The sequence below is a fragment of the Phycodurus eques genome, chromosome 2 (assembly GCF_024500275.1).
Source record: "Phycodurus eques isolate BA_2022a chromosome 2, UOR_Pequ_1.1, whole genome shotgun sequence".
NCBI lineage: Eukaryota > Metazoa > Chordata > Actinopteri > Syngnathiformes > Syngnathidae > Phycodurus > Phycodurus eques.
Genome location: NC_084526.1, coordinates 301372 through 328693, shown reverse-complemented (window position 1 = coordinate 328693; position 27322 = coordinate 301372). Strand labels below are relative to the sequence as shown.

The window sequence follows — 27322 nt, the reverse complement described above, 5'->3', positions numbered from 1 at the left end:
AAAATCAAGTTTAAAACCCCAGCCCAGCCACTTAAATGTGCATTTCTGAGGACAGAGCACCCGACATTGAAGCTAGCTTTAGGGAGCTGAGACGCAGTAGGCCTAAACATCATCGTGGGGCTAACAACACTAGTTACCTCGGATGTTGTGTTACGTCGGCTCCCATGATACAATGATGAGGGAATCAGAAATTACAAAGAGGAACAAAGCCAAGACTTGAAATCTCACCAGAAAGATCTGTCAGCATAGAGTAATTATCTCTGGCCCCTTGCCTGCAAGTGGCAATGAAGAGAGATTTACCAGATTATTCTTGCTTAACCGGTGGCTGGCTAGCTTCTGTAGCGAACAGGGACTGCAATTTGTTCTGGGGGCAAATTGGCTTGATGAGAAAGTACGGCTTTCACCCTAACAGGGTATGCGCCATCACTCTTTCTAGAAACATAGATTTACTGTTTGAGCTTTCCATGACAGCACACACTAGAGCAAGCCGGGACACAGGTGATTACAACGTCAGTCACTGCGGACGGAGTCCCATACCTCTCGCTTTCAAGTGAGCTCCCGGACCACACTTGGTTTCAAGGGCTATACACCCCTTCGTCTTAGCCCTACCCCTTCATCTTACAGTTTACCCTTCGTTCTCGTGCACACGCAAAACCAAGGGCTAAGGCGTAGAATTGGGATTGGCCCAAGGCACAAGAGGCCATGCTTTGTTGTTGCAGTACATAGTTTTCATTGATTGTTTTATATTTATACCCTAGAAGTGTTTTTCATTCACATTTGTTGTAATTAAGACTTTACTACTCCCCTGACATTGGTCAGTGATAGACTACTGTGTTCAGACAGTTAGGTCAGCGCCATATTAACAGAACTCTGTCGTAAACCCTGTAATTACATATTTTCTCTACGACAGGGCTTTTCCACTTTTACCAATATCAAACATCTCATTATTTGTCTGTTACCAAATTGAGCAGGAGTAATTATCTTTCCTTGTACTTATTACTCAGGGCCTCAGTATGGTACACTGGAGAAGGCGTGGCACGCTTTCATGCAGGCAGCTGATCGGCTCAGTGAGGTGCATCAGGAACTCCGTGACCGGCTAGCAGCAGAAGACAGTGAGAAGTTGCGAAATTGGCAGAAAGAAGCCTTCCACAAGCAGATGATTGGAGGTTTCAGGGAGACAAAGGAGGCTGACGATGGCTTCCGCAAAGCACAGAAACCCTGGGTCCGCAAATTAAAAGAGGTTTGATACATTAATTTCTTTACCCTTTCAGGGTGACTTTTTCAATATATGTGAGGTTAGAGGGCAATGGATGTGCATTTGTTTTTGTGTCTAGTTGGATTCAAGTAAGAAGAGCTACCATCAGGCCAGGAAGGAGGAGTGGTCAGCTGTTAACAGGGAAACACATGCTAAGGCTGACCCATCTAAGTCTCAAGAGGAAGTCCGCAAATATTCGGCCCGTGTGGAGCGCTGCAACCAGGAGGCTGAAAAAGTACGATGCTAACATGCACCCACACGCTTACATTGATATTCTGGATCAACAACCCTAACCTTCAACTATAGCTTCAGCTGTAGTGCTGGATATTTGAATGGATAAAGGCTGCACGCGGACACACACACATCCACAAATACACATGTACATGTGGAGCTCTTCACCCAATGTGTGTGTGTCAGGGAGTCCAGAAAAGCCTGTGTGTTTTTGTGACTTTGAAACCTGACCTGACTTGTTTCCTGTGTTTTCTACTCTCCCAATGGCAAAGAGCTCGAGGTCATGAAGAGGGAAGTGATCAACCAAACAAAGGGAAATCCTTTGACAAATTGTAGATAAGTCAGTTCACAGAGATTTGTGAGGAAGCCAAGAGCTTTTTAACATGAACCCAGCATGCTGATTCCAGGAAGAGCGAGATAAAATAGACTAAAATAGTCTATATTTAATACTAGTCAGAGGGCAGAATAACAATCTGAGCCTGGTATGACATTATTAAACTGGTAATGTACTTACCTCTTCCTGCAACACCTCTGTGCTGATCTATTAAACACAGTACGCTCTTTAACCAAAGTCATATTTTACTGCTAAAATCTTTATTGTAAATGTACTGTTTTTATGAATTAACATAACTCACAAGATAAGATGCCTTGCATTCCTGAAGAGAAAAAAAAGTAATTTTTGTGGTTGAATGTTATACTTCATTAGTTTCTGACTGAGACGTCCAGTGACTGGCTCAGATTTGGGCACAGTTGGGTAAATCAGTATCAGAATCATCTTTATTTGCCAAGTATGTCCAAAAAACACACAAGGAATTTGTCTCCGGTAGTTGGAGCCGCTCTAGTACGACAACAGACAGTCAATTGACAGAGAACACTTTTGAGACATAAAGACATTGACAAAAAACAGTCACTGAGCAATAAAGGGTTAATAGTTATCTGGTAATTCCGGTACATTTTTTTTTTTTTTTTTTTTGACAATTGTGCAAAAGATGCAGAGTCCTCTAGCCCTTAGAGCAGTGCGAATGGCTAATATTGCAATAGTCCAGTGGAATGACCATTGTGCAAAGGGCGCCGAGACTTCAAGGAGTGTAAATTCAGTTTTAAAGTCCTCATTTCCTTTGAAAGTGGTAAAATGTCCAGCGCTCACTGGAATTGAAAAAGTATGCATTAATGTAAGGTAAGTACAGTATGTGCTGTAATGAAGTTCAATGTGTATCAATATATCTTTGGATGTGTTTTGCAGGCTAAAGTGCGCTATGAAAAGGCCTTGGAAGAGCTGAACCGCTGTAACCCTCGCTACATGGAGGATATGGAACAGGTGTTTGACCTCACCCAGGAAGCTGAGCACAAGAGGCTGTGCTTCTTTAAAGAGGTCCTGCTGGATATCCACACGCACCTCGACCTGTCCAGCAAAGAAGGGTAGGGCACAGACACATGAAAGGAAATAGGGTATAAAAAAAATGATATAATTCTTCATCCATGTTTTTTATTTATTTATTTTTTATTTTTTATTTTTTTATTATTTCATTAGATTACATAAGAAAAAAACAAACATGTTTCCATGAAAACACACAGTTCGAAATAAAAGGAGCAGATGGAAGAATAAAACCTTTTTTCTGCATTTTGTACAGAAAAAAATATTTACATTTCACTGTCAAATTTCCCTTTAGCTTCTCTATTTAAAAAATTACCAACATCTGAATGTATTCTGCAGATAACTGTATTAATTAACCATTTAATATTTTTTTAAGCTTCTTTAATATATTAATTGAGCGTGACTCGTTTGTTTTTATGATAGTTTGTTCCATAACTTAACACCTACAGTACTTATTTCCATCACTTTGGTTCTTAATCTTGGTATTTTAAAGACTTCTGTCCGTTTCAAATTGTCAGTTTTTTTAAAACTTTGAATATATATTGGTAAGATAGTTTTATTGGCTTTTTACATTGTTTGTAATAATTTTAACTCTACTAAATCAAGGAATTTCAATATTTTATAAATTATGGGTTAGAGGGATCTCTATGGCGACTATTTTTTAATGTTATTTAAAGCTCTTTTCTTAAAATAAATATATGTTGGATATAGGTTTTGCATGTTGATCCCCAGATTTCTACACAGTAGGTCAGGTATGGAACAATCATCCATCCATCCATTTTCTGAGTCGCTTCTCCTCACTAGGGTCATGGGCGTGCTGGAGCCTATCCCAGCTATCATCGGGGCAGGAGGTGGGGTACACCCTGAACTGGTTGCCAGCCAATCGCAGGGCACATAGAAACAAACAACCATTCACACCTACGGGAAATTTAGCATCTTCAATGAACGTCGTGTCCATGTTTTTGGGAAGTGGGAGAAAACCGGAGTGCCCGGAGAAAACCCACGCAAGCACGGGGAGAACATGCAAACTCCACACAGGCTGGGCCGTGGATTGAACCCCGGTCCTCAGAACTGTGAGGCAGACGCTCTAACCAGTCGCCCACCTTGCCGCCATGGAACAATCATTGCATTGTATAATGTTAACAACAATGTAGATTTGTTTAATGTAAATTTTACTTTATGTAATACCATGATGGCTTTTGCAATGTTTTTCTTTTGTTTAATTTGTTATTTCCGGGCAAGATATTATTCATCAATCACGATTCCTAAAAATGTGGTTTCTCTTACTTTTTAAATTTCCGTCCCATCTATTATTATTGAAACATCAACATCAGCAATTAGATGGTCCAAAGTAGCTTTGATCCATGTACCAGGTCATTAATGTACAATATAAACAGTTTGGGTCCAAGAACTGATCCTTGCAGTACTCCGTAATTGATGTCACATAGTTCTGATTTTGGATTATTTATCTGAACAAATTGCTTTCAATTTTGTTTGTGTCATGGGTGTGTGTTCCAGTTGTTGTCTTACCCCTGTCTCATACACACCTGCTCCTGAGAGCATCTTCACCACCTGTGCCTCGTTCATTCCTTGTTTCCACGTCACAGACTCACAGTAAGACAAGCCCCTGTTCCGATTATCGACCTCGCCTTTTTGCCTCATGTTTTTGGATACTGTTGCCTTTTTTGGATTGCCTGCCTGTGTACCGACCTCTGCCCGGATAGTAAACCTCTCTTTTTTGAAAATGTCCATTTGTTTTGGAGTCGTGCATTTTTGGGTCCTATCCTCTGTTCCGTTCATGACAGTTCGGGGTCTTTTTCACGAGTCGGGGAAGAACAGAATGGGCGATTGACAGGCAGATTGGTGCAGTGTCTGAAGTATTGCAGCTTTCTATCGGTTTGTTATGGTAAAGAAGGAGCGGAGCTGAAAGGTGAAGCTCTTGATTTACCGGTCGATCTCCATTCCTACCCTCAACCGATGGTCACGAGCTGTGGGTCGTGATCGAAAAAACAAGATGGGGAATAAAAGTGGCAGAAATTAGTTTCCTCCGCAGGGTCTCCGGGCTTTCCCTTAGATATAGGGTGAGAAGCTCGATCTTCCGGGAGGGGCTCAGAGTCGAGCCGATGCTCCTCCGCATCCAGAGGAGCCAGAGGAGGTAGCACGGGCATCTGGTTAGGATGCCCCATAGACACCACCTAGAAGTATTTTGGGGCACTTCCCACCGGGAGGAGGCTCTGGGGATGACCCAGGACACGCTGGAGAGGGACTATGTCTCCCAGCTGACCTGGGAACGCCTCAGGATCCCCCCAAAAGAGCTGGACGAAGTGGCTGGGGAGAGGAAAATCTGGGCTTCCCTGCTTAAGCTGCTGGTGTGGGGTATGGCCGGGCAATTAGAATACATTTACTGTATGTTCCCCTAAAACCGTTTTTTGTTGATTTAAATTTATGCTTTAGGTCATTTGCATGCCCATCCATCCATCCATTCTCTGAACCACTTATCTTCAGTTTTGTAGAAAACACCTGGAGGTTTGTTTCTGTCACATAGCTTCACTGGGTTTGTCGTACTTTCGTTGTGCAGTTTGTCTTTTTTTTTGCGCTGAAATAATTCTTGGAATTGGGTCCAGAACTTTTATACAACCCCAATTCCAATGAAGTTGGGATGTTGTGTTAAACATAAATAAAAACAGAATACAATGATTTGTAAATCATGTTCAACCTATATTTAATTGAAGACACTACAAAGACAAGATATTTTATGTTCAAACTGATAAACTTTATTGTTTTTAGCAAATCATCATTATCTTAGAATTTTATGGCTGCAACATGTTCCAAAAAAGCTGGGACAGGTGGCAAAAAGGAATTCTCATCAAACACCTGTTTGGAACATCCCACAGGTGAACAGGCTAATTGGGAACAGGGGGTGCCATGATTGGGTATAAAAGGAGCTTCCCTGAATTGATGTCAGTCACAAGCAAAGATGGGGCAAGGTTCACCTCTTTGTGAACAAGTGTGTGTGAAAATAGTCGAACAGTTTAAGGACAATGTTCCTCAACGTACAATTGCAAGGAATTTAGGGATTTCATCATCTACGGTCCATAATATCATCAAAAGGTTCAGAGAATCTGGAGAAATCACTGCATGTAAGCGGCAAGGCCGAAAACCAACATTGAATGGTCCGTGACCTTCGATCCCTCAGGCGGCACTACATCAATGTGTAAAGGATATCACCGCATGGCCTCAGGAACACTTCGGAAAAACAATGTCAGTAAATACAGTTCGGCGCTACATCCGTAAGTGCAACTTGAAACTCTACTACGCAAAGCAAAAGCCATTTATCAACAACACCCAGAAACGCCGCCGGCTTCTATAGGCCCAAGCTCATCTAAGATGGTCGACGATGGATGAAAAGTGGAAAAGTGTTCTGTGGGCCGACGAGTCCACATTTCAAGTTGTTTTTGGAAATTGTGGACATCATGTCCTCCGGGCCAAAGAGGAAAAGAACCATCCGGACTGGTAAGGACGCAAAGTTCAAAAGCCAGCATCTGTGATGGTATGGGGCTGTGTTAGTGCCAATGGCATGGGTAACTTACACATCTGTGAAGGCACCATTAATGCTGAAAGGTACATACGGGTTTTGGAGAAACATATGCTGCCATCCAAGCAACGTCTTTTTCATGGACCCCCCGGCGTATTTCAGCAAGACAATGCCAAACCACATTCTGCATGTGTTACAACAGCTTGCCTTCGTAGTAAAAGAGTGCGGGTACTAGACTGACCTGCCTGCAGTCCAGATCTGTCTCCCATTGAAAATGTGCGGCGCATTATGAAGCGTAAAATACGACAATACTGTTGAACATCAAGCAAAAATGGGAAAGAATTCCACCTACAAAGCTTCAACAATTAGTGTCCTCAGTTCCCAAACGTTATTGAATGTTATTAAAAGAAAAGGTGATGTGGTAAACATGACCCTGTCCCAGCTTTTTTGGAACGTGTTGCAGCCATAAAATTCTAAGTTAATGATTATTTGCTAAAAACAATAATGTTTATCAGTTTGAACATTAAATATCTTGTCTTTGTAGTGTATTCAATTAAATTTAGTTTCAACATGATTTGCAAATCATTGTATTCTGTTTTTATTTATGTTTAACACAACGTCCCAACTTCATTGGAATTGGGGTTGTAGTTAGTCTCATTAAACAGTAGTGGTGGCTGTCCTAAATTTAATATCAACATGAGAGATTGATGTTATTTTTATTGCCTTCTCTTTCCTGAAGCTCCTTTTTAAAGTTATGTTTAGCCTCTTGAACTCCCTGACCAGTATTCTTCTGGACTTTTCAACAATTTTGCAAGGACTTTATAAACTAAATAAATTATTTAGAAGTCTGGAAAATCTTACTGTTTAGCATTCAATGTTGTTGTTGTTGTTTTTATTTAAATTCCGAACACAGCTACAATAAGACGTCTTATTGTCATACCTGATTTTTTTTTTTAAATCTTGGTATGCAGATTTTTGTGTTGAATTTAAAATACATTTTTTTTTATTCATGACTTAAAGGAATGCAGGTATTGCATGCCATATGTGTATATGCCAATTGTGTACACTGAAGTTAATGGAAAACTCCTGCTGTTGTCCATTAACTATTGGTCTAACGTTCTGTTAAAACAGCCCACCGTTACCATGACAGCCTTGATTGGCAATATCCAGTGTAGTCTTAACACTGAACACATTCTTTTGATTGGCTCCTTATAAGAAGATTCTTGCAGGAGGTGTAGTAAAACAATAACTTTGCTTTTTCATCCATCCATCCAGCCGTTTATCCTCACAAGGATCGCGGGAGTGCTGGAGCCCATTCCAGCTATCATTGGGCAGGAGGCGGGGTACACCCTGAACTGGTTGCCAGCCAATCGCAGGGCACACATAAACAAACAACCATTCGCACTCACATTCACACCTAAAGGCAATTTAGAGACTTCAATTAACCTACCATGCATGTTTTTGGGATGTGGGAGGAAACCGGAGTGCCCGGAGAAAGCAGGCACGGGGAGAACATGCAAACTCCACACAGGCGGGGCCGGGGATTGAATCCCGGTCCTCAGAACTGTGAGCCAGACGCTCTAACCAGTCGTCCACCGTGCCTTGCTTTTTCATGTTTGGGTCAAATCAAAGTTGGTTTGGTGGCTGTGGTGAGTTGAGATCACTGTGTAGCGAAGAAAACTAATGAAATACCCTTGTCCTCTTTCTGTGACCCCAGTTCCTGTTGGACCACTTTGGCTTCTGCTGTCACAAATTGTCATTAAACTAAGTGATTTCAAACGTCTTCAACCAGGTTTGAAGTGCCACCAAATTGAATTGTTGGTTGTATAATATTATCTTCAGATTTATGTCTTGATTTCCTGGGAAGAAGTTCGGGGAGGCCATGGAGAACGACTTCTGGAGGGCTTTGAGGAAATTCTGGTCCACCATCCGGCGTTTCAGGAGGGGGAAGCAGTGCACTGTCAACACTGTGTATAGTTGGGACAGTGCGCTGCTGACCTCAACTCGGGATGTTGTGAGTCGGTGGGCCGAATACTTGGAAGACCTCCTCAATTCTACCGACACGCCTTTGCATGAGGAAGCAGAGTCTGTGGACTCTGAGGAGGGTTCTTCTGTCTCTTGGGTTGAGGTCACCGAGGTGGTTATAAAGCTCCTCGGTGGAAGGGCTCCAGGGTCTGGATGATGGCCCAGCCTGAGTTCCTAAAGGGTCTGGATTTGTGGGGCTCCCCTGGTTGACATGCCTCTGCAACATCGCATGGACATTGGGTACAGTGGAGAGACAGTCGGAGTGTATGTTCTAACTATAGTCACACTCCTGAGTCTCCCTGTTAAGGTCTATTCAGGGCTTCTGAAGAGAAGAGTCCGTCAAAAAGTCGAATCTGATATTCAGGAGGAGCAGTGTGGTTTTCGTCCTGGCCGTGGAACAGTGGAGCAGCTCTACACCATCAGCAGGGTCCTCAAGGGTGCATGGGAGTTCGCCCAACCAGTCTACATGTGTTTTGTGGACTTGGAGAAGGCTTCCGACTGTCTCACTTGGGGAGTCCTGTGGAGGGTGCTCTGGGAATTTGGGGTACCGGACTCCCTGATACAGGCTGTTCGGTCCTTGTACAAACGGTGTCAGAGTAAGGTCATTATTGCCGTCAGTAAGTTGGATTCCTTTCCAGTGAGAGTTGGGCTCCGCCAAGGCTGCCCTTTTTCACCAATTATGTTTATTACCTTTATGGACAGAATTTGTTGAGGGGGTCCGGTTTGATGACATCAGTAAAACGTCGCTGCTGATGTGATTCTGATGGCTTCATCAAGTCGTGATCGCCAACTCTCGCTGGAACGGTTCGCAGCAGTGTATGAAGCGGCTGAGATGAAAATCAGCACCTCCAACTCTGAGGCCATGATCCTCAGTCAGAAACGGGTGGAGTGCCCTCTCCTGGTCAGGGAGGAGATCCTGCCCCAAGTGGAGGAGTTCAGGTATCTCTGGGCCTTGTTCACAAGTGAGGGAAGAATGGAGCGGAGGATCTACAGGTGGGATCAGTGCAGCGTCTGCAGTGATGCGGGGTCAGTGATGCGGACTCTGTATTGGTCTGTCGTGGTGAAGAAGGAGCTGAGCCAAAAGGCAAAGCTCCCGAATTTACCGGTTGATCTACGTTCCTACCCTCACCTATGGTCACGAGCTGTGGGTCGTGACCGAAAGAACAAGAGGGCGAATAAAAGTGGCCGAAATGAGTTTCCTCCGCAGGGTGTTGGGGCTTTCCCTTAGAGATGGGGTGAGAAGCTCGGTCTTCCGGGAGGGCCTCAGAGTCGAGCCGCTGCTCCTCCGCATCGAGAGGAGCCAGATGAGCTGGCTTGGGCATCTGTTTGGACGCCTCCCTGGTTAGGTGTTCCGGGCAAGTCTCACCGGGACGAGACCCCGGGGACGACCCCAGGACACGCTGGAGAGACTATGTCTACCGGCTGGCCTGGGAACGCCTCGAAGAACTGGATGAAGTGGCTGGGGAGAGGGAAGTCTGGGCTTCTCCGCTAAAGCTACTGCCCCCGTGACCCGACCTATAAGCAGAAGAAAATGGATGAATGGACGGATGGCTGTCTTTAGTTTGATCCTGTTCAAATTTACCCCATTGAAAGCAATTTCATATACATTTCCGTAAAAGACAAAAAATAAAGTTACTACACCTCTCATTTTACCAGATGGCAGTGTTTTTCTTTCTAATATGTTTTTACTTAATATAAGGAGCCCTCAGTTTAGGGCAGTCCGGCATACATTAGGTTAGCACCGGCATGTTACTGAACTAGTTTAAGCAGCGGCATAAGAATATGTCATCATGAGGCACAAGGCATACTCAGTTAATGTTCTCATCAAGCGGTGCAGAAAATTGATGGATGGACGGAATATCTTCAGCCTTTTGCATGTAAGCAGCTGCAGCAGCAGCATGTTTACTAAGAGGATTGACCTTGCTGCCTGTTGCCCCCATGTGACCAAAAATAAGTCATTTCTAAGGTTCAGATGTACAGGAGATATTCTTTGTTGCCACAGGATTTCAAGTTGGCATTACAGTGGCCTTGTTTCCTCAGTTCTAAGTTTAGTTACAAACAGCGGTTCAGTTACAACTTTGCCAGAAAACTCTACGTGCTGTGGATGTCGAGCTGCAGCAGTTGCCAATGTTAGCATTCTCTCTTTCTGAGACTCCACACTAAACTCTTTCTTGCAATAACTGCTAACAAAAGTGCCATAAACTCAGTACATAAACGTGTCTTGGTTGCGACTTAAAGTACCTTTTCGTTGAATGGAAATTAGCAAAAGGATTAAGTCAGACCAGCCAAAATGCACTGATAATCCAGTACATCAGAATCAGAATCAGAATCATCTTTATTTGCCAAGTATGTCCAAACACACAAGGAATTTGTCTCCGGTAGTTGGAGCCGCTCTAGTACAACAAACAGTCAATTTACAGAACACTTTGGGGACATAAAGACATTGACAAAAAACAATTGTGCAAAAAGTTGCAGAGTCCTCTAGCACTTAGAGCAGTTCGAATGACTAATATTGCAATAGTCCACCATGACAATGACCATTGTGCAAAGGGCGCTGAGACTTCAAGGAGTGTATGCGGTTTAAAGTGACGAGTAGTGCGATCATCTGGGACAATGTCGGTTGTGCAAATGTTACAGATACTCCTCAATCAGTGTGCAAATGGAGCAGATGCTACTCTGGCATGAGTGGCCAGTATATGCAAATAGTGCAGCATGGTGAGACAACTACAGTGAGTGCACGAGTAATACATAATTGGCCCCACAGAAATGTGACAACGAACTCAAGTCAAAAAATTGCCAGCTTGTTATAATGGAATTATAGGTTAGGTGTTTAAGAAGTTGATCGCAAGAGGGAAGAAGCTGTTGGAATGTCTACTAGTTCTAGTTTGCGTTGATCGGTAGCGCCTACCTGAGGGAAGGAGCTGGAAGAGCCGGTGACTGGGGTGCAGACGGTCCGAGAGGATTTTGCACGCCCTTGTCTTAGTTCTGGCAGCGTGCAAGTCCTCAATGGTGGGTAGGGGGGTACCGACAATCCTTTCAGCAGTTTTGATTGTCCGTTGCAGTCGGAGTTTGTCCTTTTTTGTAGCAGCACCAAACCAGACTCTGATGGAAGAACACAGGACCGATTCGATGACCGCTGTGTAGAACTGTCTCAGCAGCTCCGGTGGCAGGCCGTGCTTTCTCAGAAGCCGCAGGAAGTACATCCTCTGCTGGGCCTTTTTGAGGACGGAGTTGATGTTGTTCGCCCACTTCAGGTCCTGAGAGATTGTAATTCCCAGGAACTTGAAGGTCTCGACGGTTGACACAAGGCAGCTGGACAACGTGAGGGGCAGCTGTGGCGAAGGATGCCTCCTGAAGTCCACGATCATCTCTACCGTCTTGAGCGTGTTCAGCTCCAGGTTGTGTCGCCCGCACCACAGCTCCAGCCGCTCCGCTTCCTGTCGATATGCAGACTCGTCACCGTCCTTGATGAGGCCGATGACAGTGGTGTCATCTGCAAACGTCAGGAGCTTGACAGTCGGGTTCGCTGAGGTGCAGTCGTTCGTGTAGAGAGAGAAGAGCAGCGGAGAGAGGACACAACCTTGGGGCGCCCCAGTGCTGATGCTGCGTGTGGATGAGGTGGCCTCCCCCAGCCTGACCTGCTGTGTCCTGCCCGTCAGAAAGCTGTAAATCCACTGGCAGATGGCAGGTGAGACGCTGAGCTGGAGAAGCTTGGTTGAAAGGAGTTCAGGGATGATGGTGTTGAACGCTGAGCTGAAGTCCACGAACAGGATCCTCGCGTAGGTCCCTGCACTGTCGAGGTGTTCTAGGATGAAGTGCAGTCCCATGTTGACTGCATCATCCGCAGACCTGTTCGCTTGGTAGGCAAACTGCACGGGGTCCAGCAAGGGACCTGTGACACTCTTGAGGTGGTCCAGCACGAGACGTTCAAAGGACTTCATGACCACAGATGTCAAAGCGACAGGCCTGTAGTCATTCAGACCAGAGATTGCAGGTTTCTTGGGGACTGGAATGATGGTGGAGCATTTGAAGCAGGATGGAACTTCGCACATTTCCAAATATCTGTTAAAGATCTGAGTGAAGACTGGAGCGAGCTGGTCCGCGCAGACTTTGAGGCAGGATGGGGACACATGGTCCGGTCCTGTTGCTTTGTTAATCTTCTGTTGTTTGAAGATGCGTCTCACATCCTGTTCATGGATGGTTAACGCAGAAGTCAGAGGTGTGGTTGTGGTCGCGGGTGCGGCCGGGTGGGTGTGTGGAGTGAAACTGTCCTTTTCAAATCTGCAATAGAAGGTATTCAAGTCGTTGGCTAGTGTGCTATTGTTCTCAGCTTGGGGGGATCGTCGCTTGTAATTAGTCAGCGATTGGAATGCACGCCAGACTGATTTCGAGTCGTTCGCGCTAAACTGTTTTTCCAACTTTGCTGCATAGATCCTCTTTGCAATGTTAATTTCTTTAGTAAGCTGGTTTCTAGCTCGATTATACAGGGCCCTGTCCCCGCTCTGATATGCATCTTCCTTAGCTTGGCAAAGCTGCTTAAGTTTAGCAGTGAACCACGGCTTGTTGTTGTTGAATGTCCGAAATGATTTTGTTGGTACACAAACCTCTTCACAGAAATTGATATAGGATGTGACAGTGTCCGTATATTCATCCAGGCTGCCGGCTGAATTTTCAAAGACACTCCAGTCTGTGCAGTCTAAACAGCTTTGAAGTTCCATCTTTGCTTCATTGGTCCACTTTTTGACTGTTTTCACTGTAGGCTTCGCACATTTAAGTTCTTGCTTGTACGTCGGTATTAAGTGAATTAAGCAGTGATCAGACGAGCCCAGGGCTGCACGAGGTATAGCACGGTATGTGTTTTTTACCGTAGTGTAGCAGTGGTCTAAAGTATTATTTTCCCTGGTAGGACAGTCGATGTGCTGCTTGTATTTAGGGAGTTCGTGGTTGAGTTTAGCTTTGTTAAAGTCCCCGAGAATAATGAGGGGTGAGTCAGGGTGTTTTTTTTCAATTTCGTTGACCTGTTCGGCGAGCGTTAGCAATGCGGCGCTCGTGTTAGCTTGCGGTGTGATATAGACTCCAGCCAGTATAAACGATGCAAACTCACGTGGCGAGTAAAATGGTTTACAGTTCAGAAACAGCGACTCCAAATGCGGGCTGCAGTGTGTGCTGAGCACCGTGACGTCCGTACACCATTTTTCGTTTATATGGAGGCATATCCCGCCGCCCTTCGTTTTTCCCGATGATTCCCTGTCGCGGTCCGCTCGATGAATGTTGAAGCCGGGAAGCGTGACGGCGCCATCGGGTACAGCGTCGCAAAGCCAGGTCTCCGTGAAGCACATGGCCGCGGAACGTCCGAAGTCTTTACTGGTCTTTAACAGAAGATGAAGCTCGTCCATTTTGTTGGGTAGGGAGCGTACATTCGCGAGGTGGATCGACGGGAACGCCAATCTGTGTCCTCTCTTGCGGAGTTTCACCTGAATGCCGGCTCGTTTTCCTCTGTGGCGTCGCTTCCGCATCCATGCGCCGAAAACCGCGGACGCCGCTCCGGTGAGTAACTCGGGGAAAAAACTGAGCGGATTTTCGAAAGTTGGTGACAGAAAGTCCGGAGTAGCCTCCTTGATGGTTAGCAGGTCTCCCCTTGTGTAAGTGAGTCGTGTAAGGTCTCCAAAGACGGACGAAAAACACAAAAACAAAGACAATACTAGAGAGCGCGTTACCGAGGCGGCCACACTGGTAGGCGCCATCTTGGACATCTCGTGGCAACAAAAGGCAGGGCTCCGTACCGAGGCCCAGCAAATTGTTCATCATTAAAAATCATCTATAAAGGGCGTTGACTGTGTAAATATGAGTATTAACCTGTCACCCTATCTGACAGTTTCCGAGAGCTGTACAGGGACCTGGGTCAGACCATCCGAGCAACTAATGAGACAGAAGATCTTCGATGGTGGAGAAACACCCATGGACCAGGCATGACCATGAACTGGCCACAGTATGAGGTGAGGACGCACAAAATGCGCCACTTGCATAGACATGCGAAGAAAAAGTCAACAATATTAACATCCAGTCAACAAAATTGTGAAATAAATAATTAGGCAAGCTCATGTTTTTTTCAAAACACTTATTCATTCGTCTTTGACCTTTTTATTTGTACTGGCCAGTCAGTAGTAGTTTGTGTGTTCGCTTCAGACAAACTGAATCTTAAATAGGCTTTCTGTGAAAGCCCTGTTGTGTTACTGAGTCGTGAGTGGGTCAGTGGAATGTTGGTTTACACTTACATGCACGCACACACAGTTTTTCCTCAGATTTTCAATAGAAAGCTACCGAACTAATTACTGATTTTGGACTAGTCGTGTTAAGGCACAAATATTTACAAACTGCAGCCCAAATAAACTAATTTTGCAGATAAAACAAAAGAAAATTGCAGGCTCATCCAGTCAAGGATTGAATCGGAAAGACTGAAATAACAAATCTACTCTTGACTATTGATTTATCACTATCCTAAAACGTCACATTCAATTACTTCGTCTGTTCGACAGTTCCTTTTTTTTTTTAACATGGTTTACCTTATCATGCTGGGTCATAAGCCGAAGGAAATAATTGGAAACCGCTCTTCTATTTTATGTTTGCAGAAGAACTTGACAAATCATAGACAATAAGCAGACCTAACATTTACAGATGCACATAGCTCAGACAACAAAAATCATGTGTAATTTATAAAAACAAACAAACAATGTACAGTAGGTTAACAGAATTGCTTGTATGTATTTTAATGGTCATGTCATGTTTTACGTCTTGTGGCCAGACGGAATTTGCAAAGCAGGATAAATTGTCCCCCAAAGGCCAATTTGGAAAAATTGGTGTAAAACAGCCGTGATGAACGACTGTTTGAATGATACATTAGTTTTTGACGACATGCCTCAGGACATTGTACGGATCTTAAAAAATAAATCAGACACAGATTAACGAAATTACTCAAAAACAATGGTACAAGGGATCCTTGGTTCATGACAGAACTACGTTCCTATGGGCGCAACCCAAATTTGTATCTAAATTGGAAGGTGCTGTAGTTTTACCATTAACCTGTGCTATCACAGTAATAAAGTCATTCATTTAAAATAATAATAATAATAATTGGTAGTTACTGTCCAATAAATATTTGTATGATTTTTTTGTTTTTTTTGTTTTTGTTTTCAGGGTGTAAATATATAATAATCCAATGAGAATAGTAACTGAGTATGCCTTGTGCCTCATGATGACATATTCTTATGCCGCTGCTTAAGCTAGTTCAGTAACATCCCGGTGGTAACCTAACGTATGCCGGGCTGCCCTAAACTGAGGGCCCCTTATTTTAAGTAAAAACATATTAGAAAGAAATACACCGCCTTCTGGTAAAATGAGAGGTGTAGTAACTTTATTTGTTTTCCTATTTACCAGGGGTGACCCTACCAGGGGCGTGAAGCCCCAGACAATTTAGCTCCTAGGATCATTGGGACACACAAACCCCTCCACCACGATAAGGTGACGGCTCCAGGAGGGGCAAACTAAAGACAGACTCACAAAATATCTAGTTAATGTAGAAGCGCATTTGACCAGTCTGACAGTCAGACAATCACTTTTAGACCAGGTTTAACAAAAGTGATTTATTTTAATACATTATAAATATAAAAAAAAAAGATTTAATCTGCATGTGTGCACATGCAGGAGTGGACTCCAGAGACAAGTTGGACCATCAGCAGGAAGGAGCGAGGTAGACATTCTGACGACAAAGTAGTCACCCTCACCAACATCGTTTCCTCGGGAGGAAATGACATCCCACCTAGTCCCATCACCCAGAATGCTATCAGGTACAAGACAATCTTCACCTTCTGCATAACAAATGCAAAATGAATGTGAAGAATAGCACTAAATTAACGGGAACATCAATGAAATTTAGAGACTTAATTTTTCATATATATATATATATATATATATATATATATATATATATATATATATATATATATATATATATATATATATATATATATTCATCCATTTTCCGTACCGCTTATGCTCACTAGGATCGCGTGCGGGCTGGAGCCTATCCCAGGTGACTGGGCGAGAGGCGGGGTACACCCTGAACTGGTTGCCAGCCAATCGTAGGACACATATGAACAAACAACCATTCGCACTCACATTCACACCTACGGGCAATTTAGAATCTTCAGTTAACCTACTATGCATGTTTTTGGAATGTAGAAGGAAACCGGAGTACCTGGAAAAAACCCAAGCAGGCACAGGGACAATACACAAACTCCACACAGGCGAGGCCGGATTTAAACCGGGTCCTCAGAACTGTGAGGCAGACACACACAATTAATTTAATTCATTCCATGGCCATGCTCTTATCTCAAAAACTATCTCTAGACATATTTCTCCATCTCTCTCTCTCTCTCTCTCTCTCTCTCTCTCTCCCTCCCCCTCCCTCGCTCCCTCTCTTGCGCTCGCTCAACCCCCGCACCCCTGCCCTCTCTGCTTCTGTTCTGCAGGAAGGCTGTGTGTGTTGTCAGCAGTTCAAAAACTTTTACTGTACGTCTTTTACAAAAAACACTGAACAGTACTGCATTGTTTACAAACACACTGTAACAACATTTGCAGCCCACATTACATTCAGTTCTTCTTCAAATAATGTTTTGCTTACCGATCGATCTGCTTTGAGTGATTCCTCCACATCAAATGCTCGGGGCATGAGCTGTGGGTCGTGATCAAAAAACAAGATGGGCAATAAAAGTGGCCGAACTGAGTTTCCTCCGCAGGGTGTCCGGGCTTTCACGTATAGATAGGGGGAGAAGTTCGGTCTTCTGGGAGGGGCTCAGAGTCGAGCTGCTGCTCCGCCATATCCATAGGAGCCAGATGAGGTAGCATGGGCATCTGGTTAGGATGCCCCCGAGACACCACCTAGAAATGTTCTGGGCACTTCCCACCGGGAGAAGGCTCTGGGAACGACCCAAGACATGCTGGAGAGGGACTACATCTCCCAGCTGACCTGGGAACGCCTCAGGATCCCCCCAGAAGAGCTGGATGAAGTGGCTGAAGAGAGGAAAATCTGGCCTTCCCTGCTTAAGCTGCTGGTGTGGGCTATGGCCGGGCAATTACACGGCATTGACAGTGGGTGTGCGGAAAGTATTCAGACCCCATTATATATTTTAGTCTTTGTTACATTGCAGCCAATTGCTAAAATCATTTATGTTGAAAATTTTCCCTCATTAATGTACACAGAGCACCCCATATTGACAGAGAAACACGGAATTGTTGAAATTTTTGCAGATCTATTACAAAAGAAACACTGAACTATCACACAGCCGTAACTATTCAGACCCTTTGCTCAGTATTTAGTAGAAGCACCCTTTTGAGGTAATATAGCCATGAGTCTTTTTGGGAATGATGCAACAAGTTTTTCACACCTGGATTTGGGGATCCTCTGCATTCCTCCTTGCAGATCCTCTCCAGTTCTGTCAGGTTGGATGGTGAACGTTGGTTACAGCCATTATCAGGTCTCTCCAGAGATGCTCAATTGGGTTTAAGTCAGGGCACTGGCTGGGCCATTCAAGAACAGTCACTTAGTTGTTCTGAAGCCACTCTTTCGTTATTTTAGCTGTCTGCTTAGGGTCATTGTCTTGTTGTGAACCTTTGGCCCAGTCTGAGGTCCTGAGCACATGGAAAAGGTTTTCGTCCAGGATATCCCTGTACTTGGGGGCATTCATCTTTCCTACGATTGTAACCAGTCATCCTGTCCCTGCAGCTGAAAAACACCCCTACAGCATGATGCTGCCACCACCATGCTTCACTGTTGGGACTGTATTGGACAGGTGATGAGCAGTGCCTGGTTTTCTCCACACATACTGCTTAGAATTAAGGGGTAAAAGTTCTATCTTGGTCTCATCAGACCAGAGAATCTTATTTCTCACCATTTTGGAGTCCTTCAGGTGATTTTTAGCAAAGTCCATGCGGGCTTTCATGTGTCTTGCAATGAGAGAGCCTTCCGTCGGGCCACTATGCCGTAAAGCCCCGACTGGTGGAGGGATGCAGTGATGGTGGACTTTCTAGAACTTTATCCGATCTCCCGACTGCATCTCTGGAGCTCAGCCACAGTGATCTTTGGGTTCTTCTTTACCTCTCTCACCAAGGCTCTTTTCCCCTGATTGCTCAGTTTGGCCGGACGCCAGCTCTAGGAAGGCTTCTGGTCGTCCCAAACGTCTTACATTTAAGGATTACGGAGGCCACTGTGCTCTTAGAACCCTTAAGTGAAGCAGAAATATTTTTGTAACCTTGGCCAGATCTGTGCCTTGCCACCATTCTGTCTCTGAGCTCTTCAGGCAGTTCCTTTGACCTCATGATTCTCATTTGCGCTGACATGCACTGTGAGCTGTAAGGTCTTATATAGACAGGTGTGTGGCTTTCCTAATCAAGTCCAATCAGTATAATCAAACACAGCTGGACTCCAATGAAGGTGTAGAACATTGGTGGGAAAACTACGGCCCGCGGGCCACATCTGGCCCGTTGATCATTTTAATCTGTCCCGCCAAAGATTGGTACAGAATCGCCCAAATCATATCAAAATCATGACTACATTAATTTGACCTGGTCCTGTAATGCCGAGTGGTTCCACCAGGTTGTGCTGTAATGCCCAGTGGTTCCAAACGGTAGTGCAGTAGGTACAGTGATACTTTGGCTGTTCTGTTTTTACTCTGTTACTGCTCTGAACCCTTCTTCAACCATGAGTGGGCCAAAGAAAATAAATTTCGACAGTGAGTGCCAAGTGTTTAATATACAACCCCAATTCCAATGAAGTTGGGACGTTGTGTTAAACATAAATAAAAACAGAATACAATGATTTGCAAATCATGTTCAACCTATATTTAATTGAATACACTACAAAGACAAGCTATTTAATGTTCAAACTGATAAACGTTATTGTTTTTAGCAAATAATCATGAACTTAGAATTTTATGGCTGCAACACGTTCCAAAAATAGCTGGGACAGGTGGCCAAAAAGACTGAGAAAGTTGAGGAATGCTCATCAAACACCTGTTTGGAACATCCCACAGGTGAAAAGGCTAATTGGGACCGGTGGGTGACGTGATTGGGTATAAAAGGAGGTTCCCTGAATTGCTCAGTCATTCACAAGCAAAGATGGGGCGAGGTTCACCTCTTTGTGAGGTGAACCTCACAAAGAGGTGCCCCCTTTGTGTGTGTTCCTCTTTGCAAGAACAAGAAAATAGTCAAACAATTTAAGGACAATGTTCCTCAACGTACAATTGCAAGGAATTTAGGGATTTCATCATCTACGGTCCATAATATCATCAAAGGGTTCAGAGAATCTGGAGAAATCACGGCATGTTAGCGGCGAGGCCGAAAACCAACCTTGAATGCTCGTGACCTTCGATCCCTCAGACGGCACGACATCAAAAACCGACATCAATGTGTAAAGGATATCACCACATGGCCTAAGGAACACTTCAGAAAAGTCAGTAAATACATCCGTAAGTGCAACTGAAACTCTACTATGCAAAGCAAAAGCCATTTATCAACAACACCCAGAAACGCCGCCGGCTTCTCTGGGGCCGACCTCATCGAAGATGGACTGATGCAAAGTGGAATAGTTTTCTGTGGTCCGACGAGTCCACCTTTAAAATTGTTTTGGGAAATTGTGGACGTCTGTCGTCCGTGCCAAAGAGGAAAAGAACCATCCGGACTGGTATGGACGCAAAGTTCGAAAGCCAGCATCTGTGATGGTATGGGGCTGTGTTAGTGCCAATGGCATGGGTAACTTACACATCTGTGAAGGCACCATTAATGCTGAAAGCTACATATAGGTTTTGGAGAAACATATGCTGCCATCCAAGCAACGTCTTTTTCCTGGACGCCCCTGATTATTCTGCACGTGTTACAAGAGCGTAGCTTCGTAGTAAAAGAGTGCGGGTATTAGAATGGACTGCCTGCCTAGGTGGACTACACCCTGAACTGGTTGGCAGTCAGTCGCAGGGCACATATAGACACGGGCAACCAGTCGCACTCACATTCACACCATCACTGAGTGGGAACTGAACCCACGCTGCCCGCATCAAAGTCAGGCAAGTGTACCACTACACAATCAGTGACTCCATTTTTAATCCATAGGGTTTAATTTAACATCGGTCCACCCTTTGCAGCTATAACATCTTAAACTCTTGTGGGAAGGTTTTCAACAAGGTTTACGAGTGAGTTTATGGGAATTTATGACCATTTTTCCAGTAATACATTTGTGAGGTTACACATTGATGTTGGACGAGAAGGCCTGGGCGTCACGCGCTACTATAATTCATCCAAAAGTGTTCTATAGGGCTGAGGTCAGGATTGTGCAGGCCAGTCAAATTCATCCAGACCAAATTCTCTCATCTGTGTCTTTATGAACCTTGATATGTGCACTAATGCACAGACATGTTTGAACAGGAAGGGGCCATCTCCAAACTGTTCCCACAAAGTTGGAAATGTCCACAATATTAGCCCCTGAGCTTCAGTGAAAGGAACCCTGAATGTTGCAGCATGCGAAGATATTTTGGAAACAAATATTTTTCATTGACACCTCTTACGTCTTCCACTATTTAGTATATCACTGTACTTGGCCGCATTCATCTTTTCTTCGATTGCAACCAGTCTCCCTGCCCCTGCAGCTGAAAAACACACCCACAACATGGTGCTGCCACCATCATGCTTCACTGTTGGGACTGTATTGGACAGGTGATGAGCAGTGCCTGGTTTTCTCCACACATGCCACTTAGAATTAAGGCCAACAATTTCTATCTTGGTCTCATCAGACCAGATAATCTTATTACTCACCATCTTGGAGTCCTTCAGGTGTTTTTTTTTTAACAAACTGCATGCGGGCTTTCATGTGTCTTGCATTGAGGAGAGGCTTCCGTCGAGCTACTCTGCCATAAAGCCCCGACTGGTGGAGGGCTGCAGTGATGTTGACTTTCTAACACTTTCGCCCATCTCCCGACTACATCTCTGGAGCTCAGCCACAGTGATCTTTGGGTTCTTCTTTACCTCTCTCACCAAGGCTCTTCTCTCCCAATTGGTCAGTTTGGCCAGACGACCAGCTCTAGGAAGGGTTCTGATCATCCCAAACATCTTCCATATCAGGATTATGGAGGCCACTCTGCTCTTAGGAACCTTACGTGCAGCAGAATTTTTTTTGTAACCTTGGCCAGATCTGTGCTTTGCCACAATTCTGTCTCTGAGTTCTTCAGGCAGTTCCTTTGACCTTATGATTCTCATTTGCTCTGACATGTACTGTGAGCTGTAAGGTCTTATATAGACAGGGGTGTGGCTTTCCTAATCAAGTCCAATCAGTATAATCAAACACAGCTGGACTCCAATGAAGGTGTAGAACAAGCTTAAGGATGATCAGAAGAAATGGACAGCACCCGAGTTAAATATGAGTGTCACAGCAAAGGGTCTGAATACTTATGGTTGTGTGATATTTCAGTTTTTCTTTTTTAATAAATCATCAAAAATGTCAAATTATTTTCTGTCAATATGGGGTGTTGTATGTACATTCATGAGGAAACAAATTAACTTAAATGATTTTAACAAATGGCGGCATGGTGGCCGACTGGTTAGAGCGTCAGCCTCAAAGTTCTGAGGACCCGGATTTAATCCCCGGCCCCGCCTGTGTGGAGTTTGCATGTTCTCCCCGTGGGTTTTCTCCAGGCACTCCGGTTTCCTCCCACATCCCAAAAACATGCATGAATTGGAGACTCTGAATTGCTCGTAGATGTGAATGTGAGTGCGAATGGTTGTTTGTTTCTATGTGCCCTGCGATTGGCTGGTTCACCCGAAGATAGATGGGATAGGCTCCAGCAGTCCGCGACCCTAGTGAGGATAAGCGGTAAAGGAAAATGGATGGATGGATGTTCAAATAACGTGCTGAACTTCAGTAAAATAGTTTGTTTCCCCTTTTGTTTTCCATCTTAATTGACACAACAGACAAACAATTTTATATTTTAATTGAACAAATCTTAAAAACTTCCAGTGCATACCCTTCAAATTAAAAGGCTACAAGCTTAAAACAATAAGTCAAGTTAAAACTTGCACGTATAAACCATTTGAAAATGTTATCAATGCTATATTTAACTTTTAGCTAAAACATTAATTAATGAATATTAAGTCAATTGGGTTAGAGCCACACACATTGCCTTATAAAGAATCCAGAGTCAAATGTTCATTTTAGTCTATGCTGCGTGCTGCTAAGAAAATTGATGTTCATAATTTGGACACCCTTTATTTAAACTATGCAACTTTTTGACACAGCCCCCTAAAAGAATCTGAATCGAGAATCGTTTGGAACCGGAACCGGAATTGCTCAAATTCAAACGATGCCCAACCCTAGTTGTTGGTAGGAGATCAAATACTTAATTCACTCAGCGAAATGCAAATACATTTTTATTTATTTTTTTAAATGTAATTTTCTGTATTTTCTTTTCGATATTCAGTCGCTCATTGTTAACATAACCTATCATTAAAATTATAAACCACTTTGTCTTTGTCAATGGGTGAATTTACAAAATCAGCGAGGGATCAAATCATTATTTCTTCCACTGTACATGATTCCTATCCGCCATAACGTCAATAAAACTAAACCCCAGTTGCATCAAGAAGTTCAAAAGTGTATTGCCGCACATGAAGAGAAAGCAAATGCTGTTCCCACCTTATACTGATAGTAAAAAATAACTGAATTGAACTTTATTCTTCACTTTAATAAGTATAATTTGTATTAAATATTTATTGAGATTATTTTTCATGGTTTTCTATGTTTTTAATCTGTTCAAATGTAGAATTGTTTTCAGGATTTTCTAATATTTTTCCATTTTATACAATTGTAGTACATTCTTATTTTTAAAGTTACTTCACATAACCTATTGGTTAATAAATGGGTCAGTTTTTCCTCATACCTACTGTTGCCGATTATTGTTCTCTGAGTAATATCACTTGATCAAGCATTTTGGAACATTCCATACAACACAATAAAAGTAAAGTAAAAGTAAAGTGTATATGATTATTGCTGCGATCGGATCGGACCGGCATCGGCCAAAACTCAAGGCTGCAATATTGGTATCAGATTGGAAGTGAAAAGGTTGGATCGAGACATCCCTACAATTTACAATGTGTTCAGGTGCAGTTCTTTAACAATGTGGCTGACCATCAGTTTTATCGTCTTCTTATTCAGGGTTGTAAAAGATGATTCTTCTGACTGGTCAGACGAGGAAAACCCAAAGAAGTTGGCTGTGAACGGTGTTGGCGAAGCGGGGCACAGAGAGGAGCAGGTAGAGGGTGTCCGCGTCCGAGCGCTCTATGATTACTCGGGCCAGGAGGCTGACGAGCTCAGCTTCAAAGCAGGTATTAAACCTCACTAATACTTGAAGAGGCATCACAGGAGTCATTAATTTCAGTTCTTGCTTACGAAATGTAAAACAAATCATCCATCCATCCATCCATTTTCTGAGCCGCTTCTCCTCACTAGGGTCGCGGGCGTGCTGGAGCCTATCCGCAGGAGGCGGGGTACACCCTGAACTGGTTGCCAGCCAATCGCAGGGCACATAGAAACAAACAACTATTCGCACTCACCTTCTCACCTACGGGCAATTTAGAGTCTTCAATCAACCTACGATGCATGTTTTGGGATGTGGGAGGAAACCGGAGAATCGGAGAAAACCCACACAGGCACGGGGAGAACCTGCCAACTCCACACAGGCGGGGCCGGGATTTGAACCCGGGTCCTTAGAACTGTGAGGCAGATGTGCTAACCAGTCGTCCACCGCCTACAGTATATCAGAATTTAAAAAATATTTATTTATTGATTATTATGCTCAACCCTAATACTGTATGTAGTTTATAACAGCAAACCAAAAACTTCCTTTGATTGAGCAAATTAAAACAGCAACCTCTCCTGACTGAACGTGTAACATTCAATCTGAATCAATGTCTAAAAGTAATTTAACCTTTAAGTAAGCATAAAAAAGAAAAAATAATTTTCCTTTCCTCCTGGGATGCCTCATCTGCGCACATTTTCACAGACACTCCTGTCAAACATGAACTTCCCACGAGGACTGTTGATGAAATGTGTGAAGCTATGGGAAGACAACTATAGCACACACTAGACCTTATTCTGCATGTTTGTTACACATGTGACCACTAGAGTTCCAAATCGATGCATTTTATACAAATAATTCAATTTAAGTAACAGCAACAAACTATTTTAGCTCATTTATTTCCTGCAAGGATGGAAGTCAGATTTGTGTCCTGAAAAGTTAAGTGTAACCAAATTCTATTGCGGCAACAAAACCAATGATGTGACTTAAACTGGATCGTGTGTGCAAGCAGGAATTCAGCTCCTGAAAATATAAAGCATGGGCACATCCTGCCTCCTTTTTCTTTTTTTTTTCCCCTCCCCAATTGAGTATTCAAAATGTCAAATAACATGACATAAAAACAACCCTTCCGAACCCAATCTCACAATGACGACAGACCAATGTGTGACTTTTGTTATAGTGCAAAACACTTTCCTGATAAAAGCTACTGTATATTGACAAGTGGCTGAATATCATGAATACTTGTAAATGTACGGTTGTTCTGCTGGTACTGCACAGATTGTGGATGGACTTATGTCTGTTTGTAGACATACATCCTATTCGTTAATTATTTTCTGTACAAATAAAGGAAGACAGCTTTTTTTTTGTTTTTTTTGGGGTTACCTAATAACCGTTTTTTGTGTTTGTTATGCCTTTAGGTCTTATTGCATGTGCTTTATGTTTTATTCGTTTTAGTCTGAGACAGTTCACAGCTGGTAGACAGCCTATTCATACATTCCTGTAGCAATAGACATACATTTAGACGTATATTATTTCTTACCTTGCGTTTAATATACTGTACTTATACTGTAGTTGGATACTTATTTTCTGTTTTCGTGTTATTTATTTCAAATTCGTGCCAAAAGGGGAAGGACTGTGGTTGTGTCCGTCCACACTGCCATTAGCAATTATGCTGAGGAAGATGATGATGAGGCTGGGGGCATCATTCAAGCTAGCACCGCCACTGGCTGACAGCTAGCCAGCGGAGGATATAGTACTCACTTACTTTTAGCATGGGACTGTGCAATCAACTGATTTAGCGTCATTCTCTAGAGCAGCGGTCCACAATCTTTTTTGCACCACAGTCTGGTTTCTTCTAAAGACTTTTTTAACCTGTTCAGCTGCATGGCCATGCAGATTGGTGGATCTGTTCGCCTTTTTTGCTGGAACAGTTTTGCTGTGAAACAGGGGAGTTTTATTATACTGTATTTGTTAATTATTCTGATGTTTATTGAAAATGTAGCGGGACAGAAAATAATTTTAGGGGGACAGATAGCAGGAAATGAACGGACAATGGGATAGGGGTGTGTTGCGGACACACCATGAAAAGATGACACCCAGCATCCCAGTCTCCGGCGAGACTCGCTCTTCCCACCGAGATAGACGACCACGCAGTGGCGAGATGCAACTACACATACAGACGCAAAAGGAATCAGCAACCATAATCAACAGAAGCAAGACAGACATTTGCTTTGGCATGCCGACGCTAAGTGAATTACCAGCACCTGGAGCTTCAAAGCGGAGACAAAAGATACCGAGTCCGCACTAGGACGCTAAATTAGTTACTTTCCACCACCAGCCAGCCTGGAGGATTTCACCAACAAGGCATCTTCACCCTGCGTGCTGGGAGTTTGGACGGAGCAACAGTGACATCCACAGGCTAGAGCGTTAGAGCGTCTGCCTCACAGTTCTGAGGACCAGGGTTCAATCCCTGGGCCCGCCTGTGTGGAGTTTGCATGTTCTCCCCGTGCCTGCGTGGGTTTTCTCCAGGCACTCAGGCACACACACACAACCCAAAAACATGCATGGTAGGTTAATTAAAGTCTCTAAATTGCCCCTCGGTGTGGATGTGAGTGCGAATGGTAGTTTGTTTATGTGTGCCCTGTGATTGGCTGGCAACCTGTTCAGGGTGTACCCCGCCTCCTGCCCGATGATAGCTGGGATAGGCTCCAGCACGCCCGCGACCCTAGTGAGGAGAAGCAGCTCAGAAAATGGATGGATGGATAAAATGCTTGGTATGCAAAAGAGCATTGATACACTTTTGGCAGCTCGTTTACATGGCAACTGCACATAATGCAAACTTTTAAATTAAACTACTCTCAAAGTGGAAGTTTTTGAAAACAGCAGCGTCATATATAAATAACATAAATAAGCAAGTTTACTATTGACAACAGTTCAACCTCCAACCTACAATTTAATGTGGAAAATAGTTCCATGTATTCCTTCTTGGTTTTTCTCACCCCGTTGTGTTTTTAAATTAAATATTAATTATTAAATTAAATTAATTATTAAATTATTAAATTAATTTTTTTTAAATAATATTTTTGCCATTTTTCATTTTATTTTTGTAAAAATAACATTTCAATTCAGGAGTTATGTTGTCAGTAGTTTATAGAATTAAAAAAATATTCACTTTACTCATTCATCCATCCATCCATTTTCTGAACCACTTATCCTCACTAGGTTCAAGGCCGTGCTGGAGCCTATCCCAGCTGACTCTGGGTAAGAGGCACTGTACACCTTGAAGTGGTCGCCACCCAATCGCAGGGCACACATAGACAAACAACCATTCACACTTACAGGCAATTTAGTCTTCAGTTAACCTACCATGCATGTTTTTGGGATGTGGGAGGATACCAGAGTACCTGAGAAAACCCACGCAGGCGCCACACAGGTGAGGCCGGATTTTAAACCGGGTCCTCAGAACTGTGTGGCAGATATGCTAACCAGTCGTCCACTGTGCCGCCTTA

At 43.6% G+C, this 27322-nt stretch overlaps 1 protein-coding gene across 5 annotated transcripts in view; it reads left to right on the top strand.

The window, feature by feature from the left end:
- pacsin3 (protein kinase C and casein kinase substrate in neurons 3) overlaps positions 1–27322 on the top strand; it is a 72106-nt gene that overhangs the window by 42811 nt on the left and 1973 nt on the right. For all 5 annotated transcript variants that reach the window (XM_061703941.1, XM_061703932.1, XM_061703961.1 and 2 more), the window contains 6 exons: positions 1005–1240; positions 1335–1490; positions 2730–2905; positions 14297–14417; positions 16123–16265; positions 23672–23841. In XM_061703941.1, coding sequence (XP_061559925.1) covers positions 1005–1240; positions 1335–1490; positions 2730–2905; positions 14297–14417; positions 16123–16265; positions 23672–23841 — 1002 coding nt within the window. The remainder of the gene's footprint in view (positions 1–1004; positions 1241–1334; positions 1491–2729; positions 2906–14296; positions 14418–16122; positions 16266–23671; positions 23842–27322) is intronic.